Below are 12,604 nucleotides of genomic sequence, written 5' to 3' on the forward strand. Positions count from 1 at the left end.
AAACATGCGGATGCGCTGTTCAGAGAGGAGCCTGAGGTCAGAGGTCACGCCGGCGCTGAAACAGGACGTGGGAACCAGGAGACAGGAAGTGGAGGGAGCAGTTCCTCTCGCTGCTGATCTGCCCTTAAAAACAACACCAGAGCAGGATCTTCAGGATTACTGTCAGAACCACACACACTGGGCCCGGTTATGATATAATCATCTGTACAGTCAGTGATCGTGTGCTGGTACAGATGGAGATACTGTGCTTATTGCTCGTCATGTTTGACTGCAGAAAGTCGTGTTCAGCTGACCTGAGAACAGAAGAATTGTAGTTTACCTGCTGTTCTTCTGCTGCTATGTGTGTGTGTGTGTGTGTGTGTGTGTGTGTGTGTGTGTGTAAGCTGCTTTAGTTTCTGCTTATAAATACTGATCCTGATACTGTAATCTCTGATTCCAGGCCTGCATTTATACTGTGTGTGTGTGTGCGTGTGTGTGTGTGTGTGTGTGTGTGCGTGCGTGTGTGTGCGCGTGTGTGTATACGTATATGCGTGTAGATGTTCATATAAGTGTATGCGCACGTGTGTATGTATGTACATGTATGTTTGTGTACAAGTGTGAGTATCTGTATATGCGTGTGTATGTTTATGTATTTGTCTGTGTTTGTGTGTTTATATTAATATGTACATGTGTATGTGTGTTTATGTGTGTAAGTGTAAATGTTTATGTATGTGTGTGCGGGCGCGTGTCTGTGTTCGTGTGCGCATGTGTGTATATATATATATATATATGTATGTATGTGTGTCTGTTTGTGTGCAAGTGTATATGTATATGAGTGTGTGTATATGCGTAAATGTTTATGTGTGTATGTGTCTGCAGGCGCGTGTCCATGTTTGTGTGCGCATGTGTGTGTGTGTGTGTGTGTGTATATATGTCTATGTGTGGGTGTGTGTATATGTAAATGTGTGTGTGATTATGTTGATCTTTGTACAGTGGAAGCTTCTGCTTTCACGCAGCAGGTCCATCTGCTCCTCACACATGTGTGTGTGTGTGTGTGTGTGTGTGTGTGTGTGTGTTCTGAGAACAATGTGCTGAACATCATTTGAGGAGAAACATGTATATACACTTCATACACAGCGTTAAGACAATTAAGAGACAGTTTCTCTGGATTTATGACTTCTAGAGTTTAGGGTTAGGGTATGTTTTATTTTACATATTTCTAACAATTTTTTTACATATTAAATTAAAATGATTTCACTTTTATTGCATAAAAATGTGCCATGTTCCAGACAAAACCAGGGTTTAAACTTTAAAGCAAGTTAAGAAAGAAAGCAAAAGCAAAGCGGTTAAGAAAGCAAACCATGAAAACATTTTTTATTCTGTCCAAATCCAAAAATCTCTCATCATTTTTACCTATAGGTGTGTTTATATATTGTTTTTCTCCTATTAAGATCATTACTACTCTGTAAAAACCTGGTTGCCTTACATTTGTAAGCTGAATTAAATTAAACCTTTTAAGTCCATTGAACTTATATTATGTTAAAGTGACTTAAAACAGCTTGCATAACTTGTAAAATTAAGTTAGAACAGGATTATCTTAGTTTAAGAAGTTACAATGACCTAACAACATATTCTGTCATCACTAATGGATCATATAAGTTTTTGCAGTGTAACATCATTAAAGTTAATTCATTAATTAAATTTTCACATTATTAAATGTATTTATTTTATTATTTTAGGCTTTTTATGTAAATATTATATATATATATATATATATATATATATATATATATATATATATATATCGCAAACACAATGTTAAGTGTATATATAGCTAAACCATATATAAATATATATATATATATATACATACATACATATGGTTTAGCTATATAAATATACACTTAGCATTGTGTTTACGTTTATATTTTCAGCAGTTGCTGTATTATCTTACCATTTGAACTGTATTAGGAAATCCTCCACAGAGAAATAACCCGCCGCATCTGTTCTGATTGGATGGGCGGAGTTTAGAAGCCTTTGTAGAGCGCGCTGCGGGTTCTAATTTGCCCAAATGGATGTATACAAATCAGAAGGCGTGTCTAGAGTAGCTAGAGTCACGCCCCATTTCCTCTGTAGATGACTGAATGTACAGCTCCGCTTCTCTGACGCTCAGATTTGAAGAAAACACGGGAAATATGGAATAAGATGGTGTTCGAAGCCAAACGGGTGAGTTTGTGTGATGTTTGTTATAAGTTTGTGGTTAGTTTATATTGGTTTAAAGCAATGACTGGTTTAAAGCGAGCGCAGAGTGCACGTGAACGCGCGTGTTATTAATCGCGCCACGAGAGTTTTAAAAATGTTTTAAAAGCGCGACCGTTGAACCGTCAAATAACAGAAACTTTTCAGTCTACATTTCGACACAAACATCTGCCAGAAACACGATATAAGCGACTTCTCAGAGCTGTCAAACCTTATTTAAGGAGGAAACTGAAGATGTCGGAGGGTAAATGTGGTAATCCTTTACTCTCTGAGGGGATTTGTGCTTTAAAGCTCATGTCTGACCATCTGCCCTAAGAAAACTGCCAAAACAGTCGTCAAATTAGCAGAAGACCGCCTAAAAGAGTGACTACAGCAAATTACTGAAATAAGACGAGTTATTATTTATTATTACGATAAACAGGCTTCAAAACATCTAGTTTAACGTTCACGCTATTCAAGAGCGAAGAGTTTTGTTGCAGCGTTAATAAACACACAAATATACTGTTTTTATTACCTACTATAGTGAACTGATAAACTGTATTAAATACTGTAGTATACTTTCATTTACTACAGTAAACTGGTGTATATTGTAGTATAATATACCCTGTGGTTGTAGAAAACTACAGTACTCGTTTGTTTATGTTATTGTTGTTGTAGTGTTATCATAGCAACTATACAATTAATCATTCAAATTAATTCAGGCACTTTACTATAGTATAGTTAAAGAAACATGTTTATTTAAATATATTTTCATCTGGGTAAAACCATTGTATCTGTTTAGTATTTTCTCAATGAGTGAATGTGAAAAAATATCAGTTTTGAAAATAACCATGTTTTTACCATAGTATTACTGCTTTAACAAACTTATTTTCTGTAAATATAAAAGTGAGAATGTTTGTGAAATTGAAAGTTACACTTGAACCACACAAAAACTGTCCAAAATGCAAACTCATTCATTCATTCATTCATTTTCTTCTCGGCTTAGTCCCTTTATTAATCCGGGGTCGCCACAGCGGAATGAACCGCCAATTTATCCAGCACATGTTTTATGCAGCGGATGCCCTTCCAGCTACAACCTATCTCTGGGAAACAACCATATACACTCATTCCCAGTCATACACTACAGACAATTTAGCTTACCCAATTCCCCTATAGCGTATGTGTTTGGACTGTGGGGGAAACCGGAGCACCCGGAGGAAACCCACGCAAACGCAGGGAGAACATGCAAACTCCACACAGAAACACCAACTGACCCAGCCGAGGCTCGAATTTTCTCGAATGATCTTTTCAATTGGCTACAAACTTCACAGGAACAAACACTTACAGAACAAACCAATGTTGTCCAATGACTTGCCTAATTAACCTAGTTAAGTCTTAAATTGCACTTTAAACCGAATACCAGTATCTTGCAAAATAACTAGTAAAATATTATGCACAAATATTAATATTATGTCATCATGGCAAAGACAAAAAAAACCTAGTTATTAAAATGGTTTTGTGCCTTCCTCCTCATCATACGTTCCTCTCTTTATCTCTCAATTCAATTCAAAAGAGATTTATTGGCATGGATTGTCAAGTATTGCTAATGCATTGCAGGTTACATAAACAATGAATAAAATCATTATTGTGATTATTAAATACATATACATACTGAAAAAAATACAAACATAATTAATGTTGATAAATGCATACACAAAGAAGAAAGAAATACTTTATATAAAAAAAATGAAAGAGTAAAATATATTATTAAAATATAAGAAAATAAAGTACAACACAAATATTCCAACTTGCCTTATAAGCATTGCAAATGTTACACATGCATTACCAAAGCATTTGTGATGTTAACATTAAACAGAACATATGAAAACAAATGACATGGTGTAGTGACAGTACTGAAGAGAAAAATACACGCAGTAATACACTATATATTTACTTTTGCTTTTAATTTTATACTTGACAATCAACATTTTAGGATTCGTTTATAACAATTTAGAATTTGCGCTCTCCCCTCTCTACCCACTCCAGCATTCCTGGAGCTCTTGTAGAGTTTCTGTCGAGTTTCTCTGATCGCGCACACAGAGAGAGACAGAACTGACGGGATCGGACAGAAACTCCCCCTGAATTCCTCATCATGAAGGTCAGGAGGGAGAAATCTGGTGTACAAATGCTTCTTATGAAGGCGTTATAGATTATCCCCAACCCTAGCTAACCCTGACCGTAACTAACCCTGACCACAACTAACCCTAGCCCTAAGAGGGATAGTTTTCCCAGAAAGGAAAACTCTGTTATTATTGAGTCAACACAACTTGTTCTATACTCTTATGACTATTTCTTCAGCTGAACACAGAAGATTATGTTTTGAGAAATGCTGGATCCTAAACTAAAGTTTGATTTTACTATTCGGACCAAAATAAAAGAGAGAAAACACACAGGAGTCATTTATTAATTAAACCGTGTTCATCACACAGATTGTGTTTATACATTTTAATAATGCAAAACCTAAAAATGAAAAATGACAAAAGATTACTTGTGCTTTTACTGTTTCATTAAACACTGGATTGTTTCAGCTTCGAAAGGCTGTCTTGCGCATATTTACATGAAGAAGCTGCATATTGAAATGCCAAAACATGTTCTGTGTGGGGCACTGTTTTATTTAAGAATGTAGGATGCAGGGCAGTGGAATGGGAAATATATGCATTTTTAATATGAATATGTTTTTTAATGAGTTTAAATGGATTATTCACCCAAAAATTAGAATTCTGCATTTATTCTAAACCTGTTTGAGTTTCTTTCTTCTGTTGAACACAGTTGAAGACAAAATTATTAGCTCTTTTCCAAATATTTCTCAAGTGCTGTATAATGGAGAGATCAACTTATTTTTAAAGTTTTAATAACTCATTTCAAATACTCATTTCTTTTGTCTTTGTCATGATTACAGTGATTAATATTTGACTAGCTATTTTGCAAGATACTAGTATTCAATTTTAAAGTCTTAACTAGGTTAATTACATTAATTAGGCAGGTCATTGGACATTAGTGGTTTGTTCAGTTGCCAATTTGGAAAAAGGAAATATTAAGGGTATTATTAATATTAAGTGGTTTTTACATTGAATTTTTCTAAATTCCAGCCAAAGTAAAAGAGTATAAAAATATAATAGATAATTTATAAACATATAAAAGGGAAAAAAGTTCTTGCTCTGTTAAATAACATTTGGGAAATATTTAAAAAAATAATGTAATACTTTCACAGGAGGGAGAATAATTTAGGGCCTTATCACACACAGTGATTTTTTTTTTTTTACGTTTTGCACCGCATTGTTTAAATAGCAAATCTTTTTGTACCACTTTGTGGACTCATGGGTGTGTGGGTCTAAAACAGAGGTGTTTTAGGGGCATTGCTGTTGCATTGATATTTTGAGGAACTGAAATAGACTAAAAGCTGCTCTAAAGTCCAGCGCAGAGCTCGTATGTGATGCACCTATGCAGGTCCAAACGCGTACACATTGCTTAATACATACAGGATGTACAGCAATACACAAATATGATGACAGCAATACACAAATGATTATTTCCTACATCAATATAAACACCACTGTCTGCATGCCTTCTTCACCTCGGGGGGCTTTTTCAGTTTATTCAACAGACATATTTGTATTATGTTATTATTATTATTATTATATATGCACATTTATATTTGTTTTAAAAAAACATATTTAGATTTGTCCACTTGGGGGTTTTGTATTGACGTCTGCATCACCATATGGGGCATAAGAACAGGACGTGTGTTTGGATATAACTCAGTGTTTTGAGCACACTTCATTATTATTGTTCATTTATTCCTCTGCTGGAAAATTAGAACTGAATTTACAAATAGTTTTGAGACAAATCTTTGCACTTAACAAACAAAATGACAAAATTAGATATGATATTTAAGGAGGCTAAGATGTCTTTAGTGGAGTGCGTACAGCAGTTTTTTTCTTTACTCCACTAAAGTAAAGGAGTAAAAGTAAAGTAAAGAGCCTAAAGGGAGGAGGTTCGTTCTTTATCCTCACTGCAGATGTTCTGTTTACTTTTTTCTAGCTAGTGAAGCATTCAGTTTTTACACTTATGAAGTCTGTCATGTAAATAGCAAATGCACCATGGCGTGACGCAACTGACTCTGATTGGTTTAATGCAGGTTATGCTCAAAACACACCCAGAACTCATTAAAAGAATAAGCACAACCCTGTTAGACCATGCGCCAGGGTACAAAACCGCTTGTTTCCGTTCTTAAAATAGCAAAAGTGGATTCAGACATTGCACCTAGATCATTAAAATAGAGCCTTTAGTCTTCAACTGCACATTAAAGAATGTTAAAGCAGCAGGCGCTGACTTATAGTAGTTTGACTTTGATTAGTATATATTTGTTTCTCTTGTGAATGTCAATGGCTACTAGTTTTCGACATTCATCAGAATAATTTCTTGTGTGTTCAACAGTAGTAGATAAATGTTTTAAACCACTTAAGTGTAAGGAAAATATCACTATTGGGTAAACGCTCCCTTTACAAGGCACATTTTTAGAATGCAGTGTTGTGCGTGAGTATGCATGACCCAAGTTCAGTGGTCAAAGACATCCATCTAGTGCGTGTTTACATGGAATGAAACACTGAAGAAAACGTGCAGTGGAATGCAAAAACACACTTTGTGTCAGCGGCCTCTTATGGGACAGCTAGCATGTTTACATAGAACAACAGTTGAAGTGTAGCGACAGCGAGAACATGACTGGGTTTATGGTCATTCACTGCATATTTCAGTGCCTGAAAGAGTGCCAGGGCCAGTTGAAAGTGAAGGAAATGAGAGAGACAGTTCTGGCCCTGGACGGAAAGCGAACGGCTGCTTTATGTCAAAGGTGGCGAGTATTTTTACAGAGAGCGTGAGAGCCGTCAGATGGAGAAACATTACGAATGCACGCACAGATACAGGGAAACTCTTCAGTCCTCTGTGTAGAATAAGGGGCTGTTCACACAAAATAGGGCTGTGCGTTAATATGCAATATTATAATTAATATATTGTAATTATATAAGTGTTGCAATAACAATATTTCTTCCGATCTGAAGTCAGAATTATCAGTCCTTCTTTTATATTTTCCCCAATTTCGGTTTAAAATGTAAAAAACTGCTCTTCATGCAGCCTAAATAAAATAAATTAGACTTTGCAGAAGAGAAAATATGATTGCAAGAACTGTGAAAATGTAATCATGTTGCCTTCAACTTTAACTCCTTTTATCAGCTATTAAATATTATACTAAATTATATATATAAACAGTATATATATATATATAAATAAATTGTATATAAAATAATATACAATTACACTAAAATAAATAGGCAATAGATATTTATCTGAGCTAATTAAATAAAACTAAAAAAGCTGTCAAGGTGCAAACGTTTTGATTTAAAATGCCAGAAAAGGGACTGAAAACCTCAGTGAAAACTCTGATTTTTATTGGCTGTTGTGATTTTTCTTCTAGCATTAGTGTTTATTTCCAGCTCTAGGTTCACCTAGCAGCAGTTTCAGATAAAGCTAGTAAAGGCCTCATCTGTTCTGGTCAGATTTAGATAAACAACCAAACCCATGCATGCAGCACACAAATGCTTGGGACATCAAATTAATTAAATCTATTGGACTTCTCTTTGATATTGCACATACTATTATCAAGATAACACTCATTTTCTGATATATTGTGCAGCCCTAACAGAACACGCTTTTTCATTTACTTGTGCTTCTTCTTGTGTTGTTTTGCTAAACACACTCGTCTGATGTGCATGATTATTATGTCTTGCATCTTTTGCTGCATCCTGACATTCGCAGCTACAGTTTTGGCCAAATAACTTTCTTCTGTTTCTAAGTAAAGCCCGATTCAGTTGGTATTTGTTTCTCAGTTGGATGCAAGGATTTTTCAGCATTTACAGGCTGTAGTGGAAGATTTTATTCCTGCCTGAATCTAAAAGAAAGACAGAAATGAACATCTTGAGTGACAAGGGACGAGTAAATCATCTGCAGGCCAGGCAGAGTTTGTTATTTAGTTATTTTTTTCTGTACAAAATTTTGTAAAAAAAACAAACAAAAATAAGTGGATTATTGAAAAAGATGTTGAGAGTATTAACATGCAAAATAATAGTAAAATCCTCCCAATTTATTTGAGCTTTTATAACTTTAATCTTATTTAAGGTTTTTATTTATTTATTCAGCTATAGTTTCTTATTTAAAACATCCACTAAAACAGAAATATTGCAGTGCTATTTATATTGTACACAAACCATCTAAACATGTCTGTAGTATTACTGAAATCAGTATAGAGACTGAATGGATATGTTTGCTCACATTAACACAAATAGACTGAATGACTGATTTCTGTACACAGATTCAGTGTGTGCCAATTATAAGGAGATTTTCAATCCTGGAAGTGAACTAATCTTTTAAGATGGTTCTGTTCAAATGAGTCTGGATGAAATGCAATTATAATAGTGTTGGGTAATTTCACACCTGTACTTGTCAAGTGAAGATAACCTCATATTTTGCTTAGCTAGGGTTTAAAATTAACTTGTTGAAGTGTGAAAAGCCCTTGTCTGAGCTCAGCGCTAGTTCTTCACTTTGTGTTAGCGTTCACGTTCACCGTTCATTCAGAATCTCCTCTGTTACAACACTAGCTGGGTTTCTAAAGAAAACATGCAGATTAGTAGCATTTCTATCAAGTTGTGTGAGCAGCTGTCTGTAGTATTGAACCTAGTAATCAATAGTAAACAAGGGACACATGAAGCTACGGTCACACTGGGCTTTGTGTGTGCGAAATTCTGTCGTGCGGCGCTGCGAAAAGGGGCCGGATTAAACAAGATGATTAGACATTAAATAATAATGAAATAAGATAAATAAAGCGAGCGATTGCTCCATGTTTTAAATTTCTGTCCAGAGAGGTCCTGTTTTGATCCTCGATTGATCTCACGCAGTCAAGTGATGCGATTTCGCAGGTCAGAGTTCACCAAGCTTGAACTTTGCACCGCAGCAAACTGCGAAACTTAACGCATGACCCTGCGTTTCCGGTCTGACGCATTCGCGTGTGTATGAATGGAAGTCTATGGGAGGAAAAGCCCAGTGTGAGCGCAGCTTAATGGAGAGAGCTGATTGGTCACGTGGGTGTAATGTTCGACACTTGCAGGAGGATGTTTGCACTGATAATTGAGCAGTAAATGAGAGGTAGAGTTTTTTCTTATACTGTGCCTAAATTATCCACATTTATCAGGATTGCTGTTTCCTTGGCTTGTTTTAAGAAACTCCTTAACTCATCTTTTTACTAAAGCATTTAATTTTATTGAATGAAATGTGTAATTTTGCTTATTTATTGTTTTGATTGACTATTTTGGTGTGGCTTTCGGCTCTTGATTTTATGTAAGTTAGTCATTTTTCTTCGGTTGCATTCATATATTTTTTTTTGTTGCACATGTTGTAGTGCTTTGAGTTTAAGAAAAGTGCCTCATAAATCAAATTTATTAATTACATCATTAGTATTACGTAGCTATGGGCCGGTATATGATTCTGACGCCATGATAACCTTGGATAAAAACATCACGCTTGCACGGTTTCGTGGCATCGCATTGTCATTACTGTTCTAATATATATATATTTTAAATGTCTGGGTAAAAAGCAAAAACATTTTTCCCTTTTAAACAAAATATATTTTATTTTGAGAAACATTTAAAATATTTTGGAACAGGAAACATGTCAGGCTAAATAATCAATTCTTGACTTCTGCTGTCTTCATTTGTTTCAGAAACTATCCTTGTATATTTTTTTCTGCTTGAGAGACTGTTGTCCTAAAAAGCAAAACAAGTTCATGAAATCATGCACGTACCTTAGGAACGGTATTGCAGAAAATTTTGGCGGTTTTAAAACCTTGACTTTCCCAAACCGTGGTATACCTTGAAAACAGTTATTGTCCTATGCCTAGTATTACGTTGTGTTTCCATCTCCTGTTATGCACATTAACCTTTTTGCGCACCAGTCCAAAGTCCTGCACGAAGTCTCCATTAGTTAAAATCACAACCGTAACACACAAACAAAATAACTAAAGCAGAAAAGCAATCTTTTGTTTGTGTTTAAAAATTAAATCTTGTGTTTTGTTTTGTCAGTTGGTGTTTCTGTGTGGAGTTTGCATGTTCTCCCTGTGTTGTTGTGGGTTTCCTCCAGGTGCTCTGGTTTCCCCCACAGTCCAAACACATGCGCTATAGGGGAACTGATCAACTAAATTGGCCGTAGTGTATGAGTGTGTGAATGAGTGTGTGTGGGTGTTTCCCAGTACTGAGTTGGAGCTGGAAGGGCATCCGCTGTGTAAAACATATGCTGGAATAATCAGCGGTTCATTCCACTGTGGCGACCCCTGATGAATAAGGGACTAAGCTAGTAAAGTGAATGACTGACGTTGTGTTTGGTGTAGTTTCTGCTGTCTCTGTGTTCAAGTAATTGACTTTATGGAAATGAGAGATGCTTGACGTCAGGTTCCCAGAAAATGCAAGACTGCAGTAAATGTGTACTTGGCTGCAAAATGCAGAAATGCAAATGCACAGATAATGCTCCTCACGTAATCTTTATTTGACTATACTCAAGACTGGAGTCCCTATAATGCTTCTTATCAGCTGCATGCTTTAGAGGAGCTTTATTGTGTTTATGGTCTGCTGAAATAATACAGAAAAATATCAGAGACAGCCAGACTTTCGTCTTCACCGCGCAGTGACCTGAAACAGAAGTTTGGCATTGGGTCACGCAAGCACAACATTTACACTTAAAGCCAGAAGAGCTGAAACGCATCCAGCTGAGCATCTGTAGAGGAACTCGGAGACCGTCATTCATCAAACTTTCCCATCCAGCACTAGACAAGTGTTGGCAATAAGAGCGAGCGCTGATACAGACAGTCGCAGTCTTCTTTATGAAGCTAGATTATTTAGCAGTGTTTGCGTGTGGAGGGTTAGTGTTGTAACGTAATGAAATAACAAAAATCCATTTAAAACTGATCTTCATTTATTTTCTGTTTACGTAGCCCCTTTATTCATCAGGGTTCACCACAGCGGAATGAACCGCCAAATATTCCAGCATGTGTTTTACACAGCAGTTGCCCTTCCAGCTGCAATCCACTACTGGAAAACATCCATACACACTTATTAACTCGCACACTCTTACACTACGGTAAGTTTAGTTGATCAATTCCCCTATAGCGCATGTGTTTGGACTGTGGGGGAAACCGGAGCACCCAGAGGAAACCCACACCAACACGGGGAGAACATGCAAACTCCACACAGAAACACCAACTGACCCAGCCGGGACTCGAACCAGAGGCCTTCTTGGTGATCGTGCTAACCACTGAGCCACCATCTCGCCTATAAAATAGATTTTACAAGCAATTATTTGGATGATATTTTAGATAAGCACTTTAAAAACAGCTGCCTGCCTAATACAATTTCTGTAGCTACAAAAACTAAAAATATATAAAAAATCTGTATATTAACAGCTTCCATATTTTTGATTTCATATTTTTTCTTCTTTTATTTATACTTTTTAATTGTATTATGGGATCTTGATCTTGAAAAATTGGAAAAAGTGAATTTTATTGACATTTTTGATAGTTTGAAGACAATTAATCGAAAAGAAATCAAAATTCAGACATTCAGAACCAATAATCGATCTAATTTTTCCAGGTCTATTATTTTCCAATTGCTCACCGTGCCATGTGTGGAGTGATGTGACCCTGCTCTGTTTGTTACTATTGTGTTACTTTGCACTACATTGATGATGATGATGATTGGAAGCTGCACCAAAGATGCCTTGAGACTATAGCATATCTAAAATACTATTTACAGGATTATTTTAGAGTTATGTTATTTTGAAGAGATGCTGCTTATTTTCTACTTTTAATATGAAAAACATTGAAAATAATTAAGTTATTTATTTGGACTTTTTTTATAAGACATAAGTGACTGTTTGTTATAGGTGATTTATTTTCAGTTATTCAACGTTGATGTTAAATAAATGATCATAGATAGTAGATAATGTGTGTTTCCTACTATTATTTTAAACTCCAGTAATGTATGCTCTTCAAAAATCTCTCACTTGTAATATGTGAGAATATTTACTGTACCAAACCTGACAGTGAACTACGAGGGCAAGAAACAAACTAATCTTTCATTAAGCGTAATCGCCCAGCCCTAGATTGAAGTGATATCTGGGTTGTAAATTGCAGTACAAAGTCCTGGTAATAAAATGCCTGTACCTTTTTCTGTTAAGTTACAGACTTATTTCTACTCATATCAGTTTCTATATAATATATTGTTTCAAAACT

The 12,604-nt window shown here is 35.7% G+C and overlaps 1 protein-coding gene across 2 annotated transcripts in view; it reads left to right on the plus strand.

The window, feature by feature from the left end:
- Positions 1-2,102: 2,102 nt before the first annotated feature.
- sema6d (sema domain, transmembrane domain (TM), and cytoplasmic domain, (semaphorin) 6D) overlaps positions 2,103-12,604 on the plus strand; it is a 31,169-nt gene continuing 20,667 nt past the window's right edge. The window contains exon 1 of one of the 2 annotated variants that reach the window (XM_056479975.1): positions 2,103-2,205. In XM_056479975.1, coding sequence (XP_056335950.1) covers positions 2,185-2,205 — 21 coding nt within the window. In that variant the 5' untranslated portion in view covers positions 2,103-2,184. Of the gene's footprint in view, positions 2,206-4,271; positions 4,376-12,604 lie in introns of those variants that run through there. The other variant, XM_056479977.1, reaches the window with a different exon arrangement.

This window comes from Danio aesculapii, chromosome 19 (genome assembly GCF_903798145.1).
Source record: "Danio aesculapii chromosome 19, fDanAes4.1, whole genome shotgun sequence".
NCBI classification, from domain to species: Eukaryota; Metazoa; Chordata; class Actinopteri; order Cypriniformes; family Danionidae; genus Danio; species Danio aesculapii.